The sequence below is a fragment of the Gallus gallus genome, chromosome 1 (assembly GCF_016699485.2).
Source record: "Gallus gallus isolate bGalGal1 chromosome 1, bGalGal1.mat.broiler.GRCg7b, whole genome shotgun sequence".
Lineage (NCBI taxonomy): Eukaryota > Metazoa > Chordata > Aves > Galliformes > Phasianidae > Gallus > Gallus gallus.
The window spans coordinates 51,492,333-51,512,040 of NC_052532.1; the positions used below are offsets into that span (position 1 = coordinate 51,492,333).

A 19,708-nucleotide genomic window follows, 5' to 3' on the forward strand; every position below is an offset into this window, starting at 1 on the left:
AAGTCTTTTTTCAATTCAGGCATGGTAGTGACTTTAAAAGTAATAATTGCTATAGTTGCAAATCAATAACACCCAGAAGAGCCTAAGGAGGAATGGGGACTTGGCCTTTGGATAAGCATGACATCATCAAACCTATTTGAAAATAAAATAAACAATCTAATAAATCCCTTTCTAACCACTACTCAGAGAGAGATGAAGAAAACAAAAGGAGCAAGGAGAGCTCCGAGCAGAATGGAGGCAGTTGTTGTAATTAATTTTCCGTATAGAAGGAAGGGACATAAGAGGAAGCCCTGCTTATCTGAGCACCTGAAGTTTATTCCCAAGAATCTCCTTGCAGTATCATACATTGCCCTCAAGCAATTTGAATGTAAAATAAATCTCTGAATTCTTCTCAATTTATTTGGTCTGGAAACCATTATTGCTTCCTAACAGGCTTGTCAAGCATTTGCACACAAAGCTTTCCAACTTTAAATGTAGAGAAATGTAACACCTTGACAAGCTACAAAACAAAATAGGGCTTTAAATTTCCAAGACTGTCCAAGTAAGAAGGTAATAATCTACCTCAAGGCCAAGAGCAGTCACTGGTGCTGAATAGTAAATTGGCCAGTGAATGCTTGCTAATTGTGCTTAGGTACAGATTTGACATTACTCTGATCTCTGAATCCAGCTCTACAGACCGCTAGATCACATAACTTGAGCAGATATCCTGAGATATACTTCAGTAAAGGTCTATAAGCAAGTTCACAAGGTGCTCCAGCCTTGCATCTTCAGCTTTTAATGCCTGGATAACTTTCAGGAACTTGCATAGGCTCACTTTCATAATAGAAGTAAATAACTTCCCTTCAGACCTGGTCAATGGACACCTTTTTGTCATGCAGGATCCAGCCCCTGGCCTGAGAATCTCAGTTTTTGCAGAAGTTGGGAAACATCCTTCAGACCCCTTTTTCTGCTGAAGAAATTGAGAGAGAGGATGTGAGAGCTGTGTAAGTACATCAGGTGTCCCATAAGTACGTCACCTTCCTTCCACTTCACACTGATAAGCTTTCCATCGCAGGTGTCCCAGGCTAAGAACATCCGCAGATACAGATACTACAATTCATTGGCCATTTGTCACATTGCCCTGCCTCAGACATGTGCTCTCCTCCCCACAGTATGTCCATGTGCTCAGAGAAGAGCATAAGTACTGGCGTTCTTTCAGATTGCTGAGCCCGAGGGTGTAGAATCACAGAATCACAGAATCATTAAGGTTGGAAAAGACCCCTAAGATCATCCAGTCCAACTGTCTACTTACCACCAATATCAACTACTAAACTATGTCCCCAAGTGCCATGAGCAAGAGCATCTCATGACTGCTCCATGTTCATGTTCATGCAGATGAGTTTATGGCCAAACAGGCTAAGAGTGAAACTGCTTGAAAGTAGCATGCTTCCCCTCCCATTCTTGTTTCTCTTCTCTGGGCCTGTGACCATCACCAGCAGGGAGAGAAAGTGAACACTTCCTCCCACCTACAGCCTCAGACTTGCTGCATGTGAGAGCATCTGCAAATAACTCAGCTTCCTACTACTTTTATCCACGTCTTCCCCAGCCTACAGGACTAGAGGATTTCTCTTCTTGAATATTTTGTGTGTTTCTTTGTATATCTGATGCCTTCTGCTTCTATCAGGCAGATCTATCAGGTCGCTCTCCGTGGGACCGAAGCTGGACTTGCTGACCAGCATGGTGACTCCAGTTAAATTCCACCATTTAAGTGCCACTGCTCTTAAACACAGTTATGTCGATTAACCTGAGGTTATTTGTATAACTAAAGTGTCACTAGGGGTGTTAGATCGGGGGAACAGAAACAGTTCGATGCATTAACGCCACGCCAAGGTTGCCATTTTGGTACAAAGCAGAGCCTCTTATAGACTGGTAATGCTAACAAGTTCGACAAAAATATCACTGATACAATAAACAGTGGCTCCCCGCAGAGCCATTTTAACAGACGTTTTTCGGAGTAGAACCACAGTTTAAGGGGAAGATAACAGCAGATATAGTGCAATGTTGTAGTTTTGAGAAGCGCTTGTATGTGCGGGGCAGGAAATTCAAAGTAAAGGTTAAGAGAGCATTATTTGGAAAGTACCAGAAATAACTTGAAGAGCGTCTAGAGATCTTCACAATATATCCTAGCAGAAAGCGAGCTTTGGTGGCCATAAGGGCCACGTCTGTCCACATCTCCATGCTTCCTGCTGGGTCTGCAACCTTCCCACCACTCAACTGAAGAAGATCACAGGGACATGACACTGAGATGGGTCTACAGAGCCCTCCACCGAGCTTGTCCCTGGTGAGCTGGATGATTTCTAAACCACAAGCAAGGCGTCCCAATGAGCCTGGAACCTCAGCTTCAGCTGAGAGCTAGCAAAGGAAAGTGATGTGTCTAGCCTAACCAGATAATGAGGCAATAAATCTTGCCATACTTTTGCACTTAACACTTCTTCACTCTCTCTGTATTTAGTGAAAGTATTCACCTGTCCACCCTGAAGAGTCACTCAGCAGACGTGCAACTGAAAATGAGAAGTTTCAGCAGCACCTCTCTTCTCTAATGAAAGCAGAAGGGAGGCAAAAGATCAACCTGCCCCAGCCTTGAGGGCTGGAAAAAACTGACATTGCTTCTGACACATTGATCCGGCCCAAACAACACCTTTAACCAAACCCCCAACTGTGCACTTTTACCTACTGCTTTAACTCTGCACAACTGAGCTCATGGGTGAGCTTGCATGCCTGTCACCGTTGTAAGGACAGGAAGGCAATCACCAGAACACCTCGCATGTATCACTGACGGTGTGGTTTGTTTGGCTTTTTAAATTGTAAATAGCACCATTCCTAACAACGTCAATGTAAAGGAGTTTAAAAGTGCCAGAGTCTCAGTAGTGCAGCGTCCTTAGCAACCAAGTCTGAAAACTGTGTATCAGGTAGGGTCTGAACACAGCCCTTTCTTCCTGCTCCATAAAGTGGTTGTTTTAATGTATTCTCAGTGTGTTTCCAACAGAAATTAACGGTACTAAGGCAGTCTGTGTGTTCATGCATGGGTATTTTCTGTTAGATGATCAATAGGATCATTCTTCCTTCCCCCACAGTTTTGGAAAAAATCGATCAGTTTCTGATTCTTACACATTAAAACAAAAACAAAATACCAAGGAAATCAGTGGGATTTTCTTTGCTTGATTAGCTGCACAATAAAACGTGTGCTTTACACTCTTTCTTCTCCAAAGTGAAGGAAGGTGCAGATTTCTTTGTCTGAAGGATAAATGAGAAAAATGATGGTAAACATGAATACTGCATTGCAGCTGCAGAGCTGGTGATACCAAGAAGTTAATCACAGAGCACGTCATTGCTTCAGCCAGGACTTCAGCACCAGCGTAGCTGCAATCGTGCTAGGAGCTCCTGGGAAATGCTGCGTCCTGATGATCCATATCAGGAGAATCTCCTGTCTGGATGTGGTGTAGAAGGGCCTCGGAGCCAGGAGTTTGTTTCTGGAGAAGCTGAGAGCAGGTGCCACGCATTGGGCCCGATGGCTGTCCCCAGTACCCTGGGAACATGTAGGATCACAGCCAGTTCTCTGGGAATTGTAGATCTGACTCGAACAGTTGCTGGTAGAAATGCTAAGGGATACTCAAAGACCGAAGGTACCCATTCCCTGTCCCTCCCTCAACCCTGGTGGGAGCCTTAAAGGTGCAACTTGTGCAGTCTGTAACAACAAGGGCAAGCAAGGGTACAGCCCATTCTCATTCATGTTCCTCTTCAACAGGGGCTGGCTGGTCACATTTCCCAGTTTCTCTCCTGCCAGTCTTCAGATTGTCAGCAAGAGCATCCAGATGACACCTCTGAGACCCCTGGACTGTGTCAAGAGCAGCGAGGAGAGAGGTGTTGTGCTCTGAACCACTCCAAGTGTGTGCTTGATGCTGTGTTGCAGTCTGAACTGAAATGCTCTGCCAGAAATGGCTTTCAGGATCCAGCATTGCAACCTCCTTCAAAATAGCTCTGCCTATGCTATCAAATCACTGTTTTGCTCCAACATTCTCTCTTCTCAAGATCTGATATCTTCTGAGACCCGCTCTCTGGCTGGACTGCCTGTGACTAAAAACCCATCCTCCTCCCACACCGTTTTTCCACTACCTGAAACCAACATCCCTTTGTTGTTACAGGAGGCCCCATCCTCCAAGTTTATTTAGTCCTCCAAAAGAAACTGCCCGGGGACATGGGATTTGTAATTTTTGGTTGGGAAAGTGTGCTGGCAGACATACGCCTTGGCTTTGAGCTGCTCTAGGAGGGAAGAGTGAGAAGCAGGGAGAGTGGTGACCACTGTGTGCGTAAAAGGAGATTTTCGTCTTCCTGCCACACACCAGTGGCCATCTTTGTACTGTCCAGACCAGACAGGAAATGTGAGGTGTTGTGTTTCAGAGAATTCTATTTGTGTATGGAAAAAAGAGAGGTGTGTGGGTTCATGTGTGTATGCAAGTTTGATTATGTGCCAGGCAACTAGTGGGCCTATGGATTGGTGCATCTGGATTGGCTTGGGAGGGCCAGTTGTGTTGGCGGACAAGCCGTGTGAAGTAGGCACATGTGGGGTAGCATAGCCTGGCTGAACTAACTGAGAGGTTCAACCCAGAGGGAAGGGTTGTTTCTACTGTGGAGTGAGTGGGGTATTTTGCTGGGCAGGCACACTGCAGGACAGGTGTTCCTGTGGTGTCACACCATCTGAAGTGTGAGGGTTGCGCTGCCAGCTCGCTCAGCCACAGAGCTGCCCTTGTTCCACTCCAGCTCTGACCCAGGATGGATCCTCTGAAACTGGGGCACCGGTGGCAGGGCTGGTTTCATTCTGGTGTTGCTTAGGTCAATGACTCAAGCTATTTTTCACTAAGTAGTTCATTTTGTATTTCTGCAGCAGAGTGATTCCTTCCTCTGTTTCAAATTGACCTGTGCATGTATGCGGACCCTGAAAGTGAGCCTCTCTGGGTACCTGAAAAGGGAAGTTATGGGTCTCTTGATGCCTGATGGTGTCTGGAGAGGACAGGTCTTTCTCCCTCTCTTTTTACTTCCCAGTAATAGTTACAAACTGGTCCCTAGCATATCTGAGCATTGTGAGCTAACACCTGATTCTCCACCCTTGTTTCTGCACCTATTGCTTTACCAGCAGGAAGTAGGACGTGGTTTGGGGCTTTTTATTCTCGGCCTCGCTAGCCTTTTCGATACTTCGGGGCCTCGTCTCATTCTGACAAGGCAAGCAAGCAGCAGCTTCCTGTGCAAAGGTGAGAGGGAGCAGACAAAGACCGAACACACACAAGAGGAACAGCTCTGCAGCAGACCTGCCCCTCTCCTCTCATGCCAGCAGCTCTGGCTGGTGGGTGGATGTGCTCTGAGCAGAGCTCCCCCCCAGCCCCTCTCCCTGCTCCCTGCTCCCCTCCCAGTTGGGCCAGCAGCACCTGCATCCATCTGTCCTCGCGACCCCATCCTTGGAGCGCCGGGTGCCCGGAGCTGGAAGGTAATGCAAGCGATGCCAGCTCTGTCCCACATGGGGGTGGCTGATCTGAGAAGTGTCTTGGATGGAGTTTCGGTCTGACAAGCTGATTTGTGTCACTGGGGAGGGCTGAGCGTGTATTTATCTCTGTCTTTCCACAATCCTCTCAAATCATACCCCGCATCTCAAAACGATTTTGTCTGGTTTCTTTCGTTCCCTTTCTCTCCCCGTTTGTCTATGAATGTGTTGTCATCCTGTTTTTCTTCCTCTGATCCTAATCTTTTATCATGACTGGGATCTATAGCGTACTTCATGCCAGCCTTTTAAAAAAACCCCAGCTCTCACTTCCCCAGTAGAGCTCAGCAGGGCTCTGCCTTGAGCCCAGCCCTGCCTGCGTGAAGAGGTGAGGATGGTTCCTTCTCCTGCAGGCAGTGGCGGACCTCGAGGTACGGGTGTGCAGGTGGATGAGGAGGGGGGGATGCTCGCTTGAGAACCTCTTAAGCCTCATGTGTGGAGATTGGCTGCACAGGCTTGGCAGGGATTACCTGATTGCAAAGCCTAAATTTTCTGCTATACCTGAAAGCACACCTCTTTCCAAGGCAGTGCAGGGTCTGCTTGGCAAGGATGGTGCATAATTTGTGTGCGACTGTCCCATTTTATGATATGGTAAACCTTCGCCTTTCCAGAACTTGGTAAACTTCCCTGATTTTACCATTTTCCCTGTCCCAAGCAAGCCATTGAAAAGCTACCTCCCAAGCCAACTTCTGGTAGTTGGCAGCCATCTCATTCAGCAGACCCCTAGTGATTTCACTCCCAGGGCTTACCAAAAAAAGCTGCATGCAGCCACGGCAGCACTCTCTACCTGAGTCAGCAGCAGCCTGAAACAGTGTGTGCAGAGTACTGTGCACTCACACACATTTCCAGAAGACATCAACTCTGCAAACAGCCCATCTGTGTTGCTCTGTGGATGGTTTCAGTGCTGAGCAAAGCAGCACCAAGGCAGGAAAATGATGAAATGCTGAGGAAAAGCAGACTGGAGTAGAAGGGGTGTGAGTTTCTGAGCGTGGAAGACAAACACTGGTTTTGAGCTCAGGGAGCTAACCAATGTGAGTTGACAGCTTCTTAATTAGCACTGCTGAATGAGGTTGTGTGTGGGGGGGGGTCTTGTCTCTTTCAGTGTGTCCCCAGAACAGATGAAGCCCTCCTCACTGCCTTTGCACCACCTCTGGCTGCTTAGCCTGATTCCTCTCTCGTTGGCATCGGACTCTACGCAAGGTAAGAAATGATCTCCTGTGTTGGTGTCATTGTTGAGTAATGTCCGCGTTGTAACATACAACCAGAGGAGGCTGCATTAGTGAGAGGGCTTTTAGGAGCACTCCAACCTCCAAGGGCAGAGAGCAGACAGAGGCTTTCTTACCTGGAAGCTATCTGACTGAGGAGTCTGTAGTTTGGGATGGGGCAGAATTGTCTGGGGTTAGCAGTTGCTGCTTAATGCCAAAAGTCAAGTAATTGCTAATTGAACCACAATGCTGTCCACCTCTTCCCCGCTGACAGGCAACTCCAATCTCACTTGTTGGTATGACTCGAGGGCAGCTCTCCTTTGTGACTGGAATTCAGGCAGGGACCTTGCTGATGCACCGTGCAATCTGATGATTTCATCGAAGTATGATTTTCCTGACAGGTGGGTGACTGGGAAGGCTGAGGGAAGACAATGCTTTGAATGAAAAGTGTCCTGGAGAGAACATCAATGTAGGCTCCTTCTAACAAAGCCAGGTGTGGTAGAGTCATACAGCTGAAGGGTTCATCTTTGAAACCTCTCTGTCTCTGACTCCAGGTGATCTGAGACTTTGGTCACTGCTCAGTGTTTGCCAACTGAGGGTTCCAAACTGCCTAGCAAGTCTGTAATGCTGTCCTTCATTTTCCAAAAATCTTTCTTCCCTAGTAGCAGCCTTCTGTACTGAAGGCCATTTTCGACAGAACAGGGGTGTGTGCAAAGACAGGGGCAGAGGGAGGTGGAATTCAAGTTATATAGGGATCTTCTGTTCATTGCCAGAGTGAGATGGACATGACAGGAAAGTTGCACACTGAGCAACAGTGAGTGAAGGCTCAGGTTGGATATTAGCGTGATTTCTTCTTAGAATGAGCAGTGCTGAAGAGGCACAGGGTGCCCAGGGAGGTGGTGGAGTCTCCATCTCTGGAGGTGCTCAAGAACCGTGTGGATGTGGCACTGACGGACATGGTCAGTGGGCATGGTGGGGAGGGCTGATGGTCAGACTAGATCATCGTAGAGCTCTTTTCCAACTTTAATGATTCTATGATGTTTTCCTCTCCCAAAGGAGGAGGGGTAGGTATGTGGCCAGTACTGCAACAGGGGCTGGGCTGTTTCTCTGTGGTCTCCAAGTATGACATTTTCAGAAAGAAGAGTTACTGGTCTACCCAGGGATTCCCTGGGTGCCTGTCATAAGAAAAGACTAGTGTGGTTCTGGCATGGATAGGTTGCTCCTGACTGTCAGTAGAGATGTCTCCAATGGGGTGAGACAGGCAGACACATTCTGAGGCTGGGTACATGGACCTTGCCAACCAAACATGTCCTTGCCATGTGGGATTGAATCAATAAGTAAGGTATGTTCCTGGCTGGCTGGGATGTGACCTAGTTCAGAAGATGTCTCCTGCCTGGTATCTGAGATGCTATAGGGCTGTCAGTGGCTTGAAGAAGATGAGTAAAACCCTAAAGGGGCTGAAACTGGCAACTGTCTCCCAAATCAATATGTAGCAGAGGAGTTAAAGTTTGGAAGCCTCCTATTATCTTTGGTTTGAAATATCTGGGATGCATGTGTTCTCCATGTGCCAGCACATAAAACTTGTCTGAATGATGCAGTGGGAAGGCAAAGAGGGACTATATCCTAGCTATAAGCTGTTCAGTGAGTATGGTAGGATGCAACATACTTTGAAAGGCCTTTAGAGTCAGATAAAATCTGATTACGTGTAAAACAGACTCCCCAGCTTACTGGAATTCTCCTGCTTAAAACCCAGGTTACATTGTTTGTCTGCAAATTCCACGCATTGTGTGTTACCTAAGGCAGAACACATGACTGGACTGAGGAGATGCACCAAGATTTTCAGCAAAAACCGTAATGTGAGTAATTCCTCTAGGATGTCCTGGCTGATTGTAAGGATGGTATGTCAATTTGAGTAATATAAAGAGTGTGACTCTCAGGAGCACTATAAAAAGCCCAAGCCTTGACTGCAGTTTTGGGCTTGGGCTTTTTATGTGTTGCCCTGTGTGGGGACTGGCTTCATTGTGAGCTGGGTCATGATGCCCATGACTCATGCCGAAGAAGCGCAGAGTAGATTGTGTGCGGTATCCCATGTCATATTTATCTAGGTTTGGCCCCCATCTCTTCCTTGAGGAGGAATGACCATGATCCCCAGCTCTGAAGTCACCTCTAGACCTCATCTTCCTCAAAGAGTTCAGTACCATTTTCCAAATTATTAACTACTGTGGAACCTGGTAAAATGTGCCAAATGCAAGATGGAACAGCAGTACATCAATGAAACCAATATTGATACAAATCCTCTGCTTACTATTCGTTATTTAAATCAGTCTCTTTTTTCAGGCTTATTGGGTACTTCCCTCAGTCATATCCAGAAATTACTGTAATTTCTGTGTTTTCAGAAAGAAAAAATAAAAGAGCTAATTCCCCTTATTGGCAGAGTCACAACGGGTTCTGACAACAGCCAAGCTTTTTTTACTTTCACGCATCGTATGTGAAGACAAATTGTAGGGCTGGTAAACAACTCCATAAGCTATTCTTTCAAACACGTTGTCTTTCTAATCAAGCTGTTTGGCCCATTTCTTATTCAATTCTGTGTGATGTACATAGCCCGTTAATATCACTGTAGAACTACGTTCTATCAGCTCAAGAGTTCTACTCATTTCAAGAGTAAAATTGAATACCAATGTTATCTCAATCTTACCAATGAATATAAAGCATTTTAGTCAAAATATTTTATCTCAATAAATGTCACTTGCTGAAAGTAACTTTTTCCTGCTTAGTCAGCACATACAGCAATCCCAGCAAAATACCATGCCAAAATATTTTGTGCCCTGATCTTCAGTGAGCAACAACAAAAAATGAGTAAAAATGTTTGTTTCCTCTACTCAAAACTGAAGCTTATGCTTTTCAAAGACAAGTGTCACCCCTACCTACTATCAAGTATTTTTAAACCTCTTATATGGAGGCAGTGCTTGGACGTATCAATGGTTATTGATGAGGCTTCATTGACACTAATGGTAAATTTTCCTTGCAGATGCAATACTTCACTACTGCAGATTGTCTCAGCATGTCTGTACACTGCCAGATTGGGGAGAATAGCTCTATACCTGCACGACTGGAGAATTTCAGTCCACTTCATAATAGTAAGTGCTCTTCTGTCCTGCACTCCCTGAAGCTTCCCCATGAAGGGATACCCAATTTCTCGTCCCTGTCTACAACTATGTAACACTCACAGCAGACTTACCTCTTTTTATTGTACCCTGCTACAACTAGCAAAGATGACCATACTGACTCCCACCCCCTGCTCATGTAATGTGCAGTGTCATGCCAGCCGCTTCCCATTGTTCTCTGTATGTGGCACACTGCTGAATGATGTGCATGGTGATGGGAGTTCTGGCTTCAAACAGGCTATGACAGCTCAGCTGACTTTCTGAAAAATACGTGCTACAAGAAGGAGAGAAAGTCTTGCTGCTCTGCCCCTCCTACCAGACATGTGCTTCCACTCTCCTTTAAGCCAGCTTTGTCAAGAATCAACCTGCTGACTCGATTCAACTCACTAATCCAGTCAAAAATCATCTTCTTAGTTCTTTTTTGTTATTGTTGTTGTTGTTGGATGTGTGAGTTTATTTGGCTTGAGAAGACATCCAGTGAAGTTACTGTAATGTGAGTCATAAGCAGTCATGCCTGGAATCAGGGGTTGAGAAGATTTACCCCAGACAGTCTGTAACTCCTGCCCCTGTGGCTGTAGCTCTCTGAAAGAGCAGCTGGGAAGAAGCTGTCACTCCAACCATGCTCCTTTCCTGCCTATGCAACTGCCTTGTGGATAAACCCATGAGATAGGACGAATGCAGTGGCCATTCTCACAGGCTACTGGAGGAGCTGCCTTTGCCATAGTCCCAGGCCTTTTGTCAGCGGGGGCAGTGGGTAAGAAAGATGAAGAGAGAGAAGGAACTCACTAAGGATCTCACTCAGCCATGGATGGCTCTGTGAGCCTATGCACCAACCCAGCTGCCATGGTGTGTGCCATTGGAGCCTGGTAACAGACAGACAGTGCATTGGTGACATTCCAGCTCTCTTTCTCTTTCCAGTAAAACTGTGGCCTCCAGAAGATCTTCAAGTGTTCAGCAAAGCCAAAAACACCTACAACTTAACGTGGAGCCTGAATATTTCCTCTCACTACTTGAGTGGGGAGCGGCAATATGAAGTGCGGTACCGAACCACAAGTCAGTCGTGGGAGGTGAGTACAGGGTAGAGCACTGGGACTAGGCACCATACAAAACCTGGTCTTCCTTACATCACCCAGGAAATTCCTCTTGGAATGAAACAAGTTGTAGTATAGAGAATGGCTTCAAGTTGTGCCAGGACATGTTAAGTTTGGATATTAGGAAAAACTTCTCAGAAGGAGCTGTGCTGCAGTGGCACAGGCTGCCCGGGGAAGTGATGGAGTTGCCGTCCCTGGAGGTGTTCCAGAGCCGTGTAGATGTGGCACTGAGGATGTGGTCAGTGGGTATGGTGGGGATGGGCTGGCAGTTGGACCAAGTGATCTTAGAGCTATTTTCCAACCTTAATGATTCTATGATTCTGTGAAGCTGAAGAGGAGCTTGCCTGCCCTCTCCCTTTTATGTGTGTCACCTGCTGCCAGTGTTTGGTAATGACATGGAAAGAGATGGGAAGCTTCAGGGCACACCTGGAAGTGATGAGAAATACAAAGCATTGAACAGGTATCCTCTGGGATGAAAAATGCAAAGAGAAGATTTGTCCTCCAGTGCAAACAAGCAGTGCACGAAGTGGAGGGATCTGAGCCGGGTCCTCTCTGAGGGCCTTGGAAAGAATGAATATATGAGGCTGAGCCACAGCAGGATGCTAGGGATGCTCTAATTTTGCCCTTATTCCAGGAGGCCGAGACCTTCATCATTAGTCAGGACCAGATGTGGGCACCTTTTGAAAGACTGTCCCCCAACATGAAGTATGAGGCAGCTGTCCGTGCAAAGCCAGGTGCCTCAAGCACCATCTGCAGAGGTGTGTGGAGTGACTGGAGCAAGACGGTACTGTGGAGCACACATGTTGAAGGTAAGGATCAGAGTCACGCAGCCTGACGGGGAGGGGGAAGAGGGAACTCAGATAAAATAAGGCAGGAGGCCCAAGGCAGGAGGCCCATATCAGGCTGAAAATCTGGAAGAAGAGGGGTAGGAAGGATTGCGTTAACTAAAGAACAATGAGAAGATTGGAAACTGTCAGTTCCTCCTAATCTGTCAAGTCAGGCTGGCTCAACAGAGCTTAAGCACAAAGATTCCTAGCCCCAACAGATTAAATTGCAGCAGCCCCTCTGCCTTCCAGGGGGCAGGCAAAATCCAGAAGGTACAAATCAGGGTCAGTGCAGTGAAGACACTGATCAGTAAGATGCAATGAAACTTGAGTCTGGGAAGCAAAGTCTCACAGAGAACGCACAGGTGCGTAAGTCCCTTCCGAAAAGTTCTGCTGAGAGTTGCACCAGTCATTACCATGAACCACAGCATGGTGGACACCTACAGCCTTGAAATACAGGGCTCTGAGCAAGCCTCTTTAGTGAGTCATGGGCTGTGGTCTCTGCCACATCTTTCCTGGAAAACGAGCTGCTAGAGGTTATTCCTCTTCACGTCACCCTGCTCTGCCCCTGCCCAGTCCCTCCCTGTTGTTCCTGGTGCTGATATAAACAGCGGAGCTATGTTTAGAAAGGGCATTGCGTTGCTGTGGCGATCAAATTTTGACAGTGTGTGATGTCAATGAACAGGATACAGCCGCAACCAGTTGTCATAGCAACCAAGACCCAAAGATAACCAGGGTACCAAAGGCAGAGGAGACAAAGTGATCTGAGTAGTGTCTCAAGGACGGGCAAAGAAAGGGCTTTCTAAAACTGTCTCCTTTCATCTCTCTCTGCTTCCTCAAAGTGCTCCAGAAAAGCTGTGCAGGCCCAGAGCAAGGGGCCCCAGGGATGGAGGGAGATGGGGGTGTCAGGCAGAGGAGCCAGGCACCAGAACAGCATGACCTGGCAAAGGTGCCTTGGGGAGATGTGTGAAAGGGGCAGATTAAAAAAGCTGGAGATGATGCCAGAAAAGGTTGAGGAGTGCTGGCGGAGCTAGTAATGAGGAAATTCACTCACTTTGTCCTATCACAACAATTCAAGTATCAAAATTAGCATGTGGTGGAAAGCTGTAGCCTTCTCAAAGCTTTTCTCCAGATATTCAAAGGAGGAGGCTAAGCCATTGATCCCAGCCTTGTCTGTCCTTGGCCCTGCTGCCCTCTAACCCAAACCCATGAAGCCCATGACTCTATTTCCCCACTGACTCACGATGCTGTTTGAATTCCCCAGCCCCTCTTAAACTGATTTTAGGACTCCCTGCTTCCTTTTGCAATGAATAGGGCAGGATGTTGAGCACTTCTACTAGTGGACTGTGGCACCTCATCCATGGCAGTCCTCAGCTGTGGTGCTGTTATAAAGACGGAGTTCCAGCTGTTCAGCAAGAATTATCTATTAAACCATGCCAAGCAGACACTGAAACCCATCAAAGCTCAAAGGCATCCTACACAACAGAGAAGAATGCATTTATCTGACCTGTATACTTTATTCTGTTCTATTCAATTCTAATCCATCCTATCCCATCTTATTATAATTATATTGTATTATATTACATTGCGTTATACTATAATTATTATATTGTATTGTATTATTATAATTAGCAACACATCATATAATTATAACATAGAAAGACCCGGTTTGATCAGTCTGAATAGCCATGGAAGTGCTGCAGCTCCAACCTCCAGCACCTTGGCTAAATGTTCATTGCAACTCCCTGTTTGTCTCCTATCCTGCAGGAACATCCCGGCCAGTCCTGCCAGCTATTATAGTCAGCACGTGCATCTTTGTGATCGTTGGGTCTGCCTTCCTTATAAACTTACGGACCCCAAGATGGTAAATGAGAATCAGTTTTCCTGTTTGTTGCTCTGCTGTATATTGTGTGTCTTTTCATACTCTAGTTTATTTTTTAACAAGCATTACTCAGCATACAGAGAGACTCAAATATATTGTTCATGTCTCAGCATTTTGAGGTGAGATTAGAAACAGCTTCAGGTTTTCTCTTCTCAGGACAGGAACAGAGAAACAAGGCACTGATCCTAGAACTGTAGAATCAGTAGGGCTGGAAAAGACCTCTAAGATCATCTGGTCCAACCACCAGCCCATCCCCACCATGCCCACTGACCATGTCCCTCAATGCCACATCCACACGGCTCTGAAACACCTCCAGGGACGGTGACTGCACCACCTCCCTGGGCAGCCTGTGCCACTGCAGCACCAAATGATACCAGTGGCAGAAATGTTCTCAGGGAAGAAGGCAGCAGAAGTTGGGATGGTTTTGTTGTAAGGGAAGAAGAAAGGTATTAACATAAGATGGGCACGAGTAAAATCACTGCTCACTGTGCTCTGCCTTGAGTCATAACAAAAAGTGAGGAAGGAGTAGCTATATGGCATACAGAGAGACAAAAAGGCCTATCTCCACACAGTGTATTAACTTGTGCAATTGGATGAAGGACAATGCTGAGATAAGATGCAAGGAAGGATTAGACATGCATGAATAAAAATAGCATCTGCAGTGATGTAAGTTTGTATTCAAGTGATGCTAGTTTATATTTAAAAACTAGCAAATTCTCATGCTTCAGAGAGTGTATTGATTGCCTCCAGAGGTCAGAAGGGTCTCTTCTCTGGGCATCCCACAGCAAGGCACCAGCAATATGCTGTCAGGATCAGCCAGCCTCTCGGAGGGACCGAGGAGCAGATGATATCACTTCATGCTGCCTCAAGTGACATCACACTGGTTCCAGTAAAGTGGAGGTTATTCTACTGTTGTATGGCATGCTCACATGGGCTTGCACATCCAATAAGTTCCAGCTGTATCATACGGCGAGGTCCTGTTCACGTCATGTGGTCCACTGAGTTATTGTGGTGTGAGCAAACAAATTGCGAGACATCTCGCAGTAGCTGGTCCGTGGAAACAAAAGACCTATTCAGACCTATAAATGAGCAGAGGGCAATGGAAATGCTAAGGTGACCACCAAGATAGAGAAGGCTGTGAACTGTTGTTTGTGAGCCTTTGGGATCACTCTTATACTTTACCTTTCCTCCACACCAAGGTAGTACCTGTGAGCTGCAGTGCTCCACCACCGCAGTGCCAGAGAGGTTAGGATCAGGCCCTACTTCGTTTCTCAATCTCCTTCTCTTTTCTCAAGGTTTAAGAAGATCCTGAAGATTCACATCCCAGATCCTGAAAAGTTCTTTCCTCCACTCATCTCTGTTCACGGGGGCGACATTCAGGTATGGGAAGGATGCAGGTGGTTATGAGGGAGAAATGAGGGAGAGGACGGTCCAGTTGCACGTGCCTGGGGCAGACATCGGGTGCTTGGACCTACATGTGCGCACACAGACCATGTGCCTGTAGCACCAGATGCTGGGTTCTCTGCTTGAGTTTTATTTTTTGACCTAAAACTCGACACCCGGTTGATGCATCTCTGATTTCAGAACCGAGAAACGGCAAACCACGCAAACCTCAGCACGCTGCTCCCCTAACAGGACACCCTGAGAAAATAAAAAGAACTTGTGGGAGGCAGCTTGGCCTCTCAGATCCCCTTCCAGCCTGCTTCTTTCCCTCCACCTTTCCCAGACTGCCCGGCTCTTCCCAGATTTTCTGCTTTCTCTCCCTTCTTCTTGCTATAGGCTTTACCTCTGCTCTTGCTGTTAATTGCCATTATTCTGGATGATATTTAGCCATTTTCTACATTCTTCTTTCTTTTCCTTTCCTTCCCTATCCTGTCTTTCTCCTCTTTCTCCCTTCCCCAGTTTCTTCTTGAACATGGGCAGCTACAAGGAGGCAATTACCATTCTGTGCAGGATTAAAGGGGGCATCAGATGAAAGACGTGGAAGGTGGTCCACTTTAAGAAGGATGGAGACAAAATGCAGAGAATCCATAGGACAGCAAAGCTTTGGAAAAGCCTAAGTGCAAAAAGCCTTTGAAAGCTAAACTTGCGAGGGAAGAGTGCCAGAGAGGGAGGTGCAGTGGGCATCAGAGTCACTTTCTCAGTGTTGAAAAAACTAGAAGAATTTGCTTTACTGACCATAAATGAAATTAAGTTGGATATTATCAGAACCGGATTATTTATAAGGATAATGGCACACTGCAGGATGTAACTTGTGGTGAGTGTAGAAGTCCAGTCGCAATCAAATTGGAAAAGCAGTTCAGACAAGAGAGCTGCATGCAGCTGTGTAGAAGTATTAAAAATTGGTTCAGCTCCTGGGAATAGATTTCATGAGACACAGCTGCGTACTGCTTTCTGTTTCCACTTCCACTCCTCATTCCAGTCTTGTCATTTTATCTTTTTCCTTTCCTCTCATCTCCTCTCCTCTCCCCTCTTCTCCTCTCCCCACTTCTCCTTTCCCCTCTTCTCCTCTCTTCTCACTTCTCCTCTCCTCTCTTCTCTTCTCTCTTCCCCTCTCCTCACCTTTCCTTTCCTTTTAGTCATCCATCCTCAATTACCTCCAGGAATCTCAAAACAGGTTTGCAAGATCTGCTTTTGATTTTACAGTGACAGAAAGATATAGTATGTCTGAAACACTGCAGCTGGGACATCACAGACATGGATTTCCCTCTCCCCAGTTTCAATTGCTTAGGCAGAGAAAAGGCCACTTAATAGCTCAGAAGGAGAGGCTTTTTGTTCCTCACTGTGTTATACTTTGGGCGTAACAGTCTCTCTCCTGTGTTTCTTTCCCATCAGAAATGGCTTTCCTCCCCATTCTCCACATCTTCCATGTGTGTGAACAGTACAGCCCCAGAAATCTCAATGCTGGAGGTGATGCAGAAGAACGACGAGGAATCACAGGTTTCCAAGGGAACCCTGGCACCTGATCCTCCCTCAGAAACCAGTGGGCACTCTGTGTCCAGCTGCTTCACCAACCAGGGCTACTTCTTCTTCCACCTTCCCAACTCCTTTGAGATCGAGCCCTGTCAGGTCTACTTCACATATGATCCTTTCACCCAGGAGAGCAATGGCAGCAGCGACAGTGAGACTTACCATGATCTTCCCTCCCCAGACCTCTGTACACTGGCAGAGGACATGCCAGCGTTGCCCTACAACTTTCTGCACTGTATAAATGGGATCCAGGGCTTCCAAAACATCTCCTTTGTGGCAGAGACACAAGGTGAAGCCCAGAGGGCCATGGCTTCCCTGTCAAGAGCAAGCACCTCACCAACACCAGTTCTGAGGCAGGATGAGCAGATGACTGACAAAGCAGCTTTACAATCTGCTGAGGACCCAGGCCAGGTGGACATAGACTTCCCTGACTCACCAGACCTGCATGACAGCAATACTTCTGATGTATCAAGTGGGAAAGCAGGCCCTCCAATTGATCCCAGTGCCCCAGCAGCACATGCTACCTCTTCCTTTTCTCAGCCTACAACTCTAAGGCAAACCCAGGACGAGGATCTTTGCAGAACACCCTTCTCCAGCCAAGTGCCAAACACTGGTGCCTATCTTTCTCTTAAGGACCTCCCAAGCCAATACAGCCATGGCTCTGTCTAGGATCAGCGTGGGAGAAGTCTACAAGCAGGAAAGACCTTCTATGCAGGGAAGACTAGATGGACATTTCTCCTATTCAGAGCATGAATGTAGTCTCCGGTCACTGAACCACTGGAACTGTTCTTTAACGAGGCTGGAGAACAGAGTTACTCTAGAGGGACACAAAACTGTAGACAGAATAGGATGGACAAGGTATAAATTCATAGATGGGGCTGACAAAATGCATGAAGACATCTCTTCCTGACTAACCAAGAGTGTCTTTTATTTTTTTCCTATGATGTTCTTCCTCATTTCAGGTTTTAATCAGAGTATATTCTGAGCTGCTCAGTCTAGTTTTAGACTCAGGTCTCTAAGATTAGCTCAGAGCCATGGCTGTGTCAGCTGTCTGAGCAGTGCAGTGTAAAAAGAAATCCCCATTATTGGGTTAAAAATACTGGGGAAATCCCCTCCCCTTCCACTTTCTCCCCCAAGTCTGATGATGGCAGTAAAAAGAACACACACAATTTCCCATTCTTGCTGCAATATTTTTCATGAAATCGAAAGCCGCTCTGCCCTTCTGGCAAAATACCATTATTTGACTACGATAAGCTGATTGCAGAGTAGTTCATTCCACATCCTGTATTAGTGGAAAACGTCGTAAAGGTGCTGCCCATTCCTTCCATTGCTCAGGGGAAACCATTGCCTAGTTAAGCGGTGAAGATATGGTAAATGAGCCCAGAAAACTAACTCACAAATCAGCACCTTCATTGAGAAGAAAACTTCAATCCACGCACCAAAAAAAGAATGAAGACTTCAAAGACTACTTTTTTTCTTTGCATTTGCTGATCTGGGTTGATAAACAGCAATAACACAGAAGAGATGTGTTAAGGCAGAGCAAGACATGCTGTTCTGCTTCCATCCATCCGTGTTTCTGGACTACTCAGAAGTGGGAAAATACCAACCCATTGGTAAAGATCTTTCTTCTAAGATCAAAAACTTTCAAGGTTATCAAACCTCTTGGTACTTTTGCCACCACTTTGAGTATCACCTCAAAAGAGCTGCTCAAAGGACTTGACTCTGCCTACAACAAAGAGGGCTGGGGCAAACCTTATCCTCTGCTCATCAGCTTCTTCATCTGCCTCAAGGTGTGGACTGACCCTTTGCCTCCAGGACGTAGCGGGTTAAGAAAACCCCACAGCTTCCCAGATGAGCAAGCACAGGATTTACCCAGCTATTCGCTGTGCTTTGGGATTCTTTCCAGATGGAGCTCAAAAAGAGACACTGAATCCCTCGTCCCAACAGGCAAATTGATATCTTACATAGGCCAAGGATCCTAGTTGTACTGATGGTTCTCCTGTCCCTATGTAGACCTTCATAAGCTTCTCACTTATTCTTGCTGCTATGACGAGTATAAAAAACCTACCCCTTTTTCGTCTTTGTAAATAAAAGAAATACTAAAGAATCTACCGTGTTTTATTTAGAGTTGAGAGGGGACGCCTAAAAGATTTTCTGAATATGGGACTAGGTAAAGCTTTGATGGGACCAACATATCTTTAGCCCTCTTGCTCCTTCCTTTCTCAAGGCGCAGCACCGCCTAAAACAGGGTGTATTTGCACTGTGTGGACAAGTGGGTTTTGAGGCCAGGGCAAAGAAAGGGGATGTATGAAAAGGCATTTGCCTGGAGGGCTCAGCTGCAAGCAAACCATCAGAAGCCCTTTGTAGTGAATGGCACTTCCGCTACGGACTTCAGCAGGTTCTGAGTCAGCTCCAATATTCAGGCAAAGAGGAGTAGGGTCAGACTGAAGTTTTGAGAGGGAGATGCACCACTCCACAAGTTGCCAAAGTTAAGAAAGAAGGGAAGATATGTTAGCTACAGCAAACACAGCAGGTTTGGGGAAGGGGACAGGAGGTTTGAAGAGGCAAATTCTTCAGATACTGCCATAAGAAGGAGGCAGTTTTACTGAGATGTGCCCAGAGAGCAGAGCTGGAAGTGAATCCTGCTGCAGGGCCCCGAGGACCATCCTGCTGGTTCAGTACTTTTCCCCCTTGTGAAAATGCTGACGGCTTTCGAACTGTCAAGCTGTTAGCACTGCATTAGCAGCCACACTGGGTGTGAATGTGTGACACTCTGCGGCAGGAAGCACTCAACATAAGATCTGTCGATAACTGGACCTTTCTTCCAGGAAGACGAGGTCATGTGGTCTCAGATGTGAGTAATCCTGCTTGTGAATACCAGTGACACAATACTCGGTGATACGGGACCCTTTCTCTTCTGGGTGCCCAAGTGCTCTCCGGAAATGTCACAGGAGCGAAGATTCCCCTCCCAAGCTGATGTGAACACACAGTGCAAGTCAG

General features: G+C 46.5%; 2 protein-coding genes across 9 annotated transcripts in view; one reads left to right on the plus strand and one right to left on the minus strand.

Moving 5' to 3' along the window:
* KCTD17 (potassium channel tetramerization domain containing 17) overlaps positions 1-19,708 on the minus strand; it is a 53,389-nt gene that overhangs the window by 3,548 nt on the left and 30,133 nt on the right. The gene's annotated exons all lie outside the window — the stretch shown is intronic.
* IL2RB (interleukin 2 receptor subunit beta) lies at positions 5,225-18,815 on the plus strand. Of its 2 annotated transcripts, NM_001318989.2 has the most exons (10): positions 5,225-5,518; positions 6,672-6,769; positions 7,049-7,175; positions 8,528-8,630; positions 9,806-9,914; positions 10,860-11,008; positions 11,667-11,841; positions 13,624-13,720; positions 15,034-15,118; positions 16,574-18,815. In NM_001318989.2, exons 2-10 carry the CDS (start codon positions 6,688-6,690, stop codon positions 17,375-17,377), a joined length of 1,731 nt encoding a protein of 576 aa, NP_001305918.2. In that variant the 5' UTR covers positions 5,225-5,518; positions 6,672-6,687; the 3' UTR covers positions 17,378-18,815. The 2 variants fall into 2 exon arrangements, with proteins under 2 accessions (NP_001305918.2, XP_046761993.1); XM_046906037.1 differs by lacking the exon at positions 5,225-5,518 and having other exon boundaries at positions 5,531-6,769.

Coding starts and splice junctions, on each gene's coding strand:
- IL2RB (XM_046906037.1), top strand. CDS start 6,634: ATGAGGTTGTGTGTGGGGGGGGGTCTTGTCTCTTTCAGTGTGTCCCCA. Junction 6,770..7,048: donor GGCATCGGACTCTACGCAAG/GTAAGAAATGAT, acceptor CCCCGCTGACAG/GCAACTCCAATCTCACTTGT. Junction 11,009..11,666: donor CCACAAGTCAGTCGTGGGAG/GTGAGTACAGGG, acceptor CCCTTATTCCAG/GAGGCCGAGACCTTCATCAT.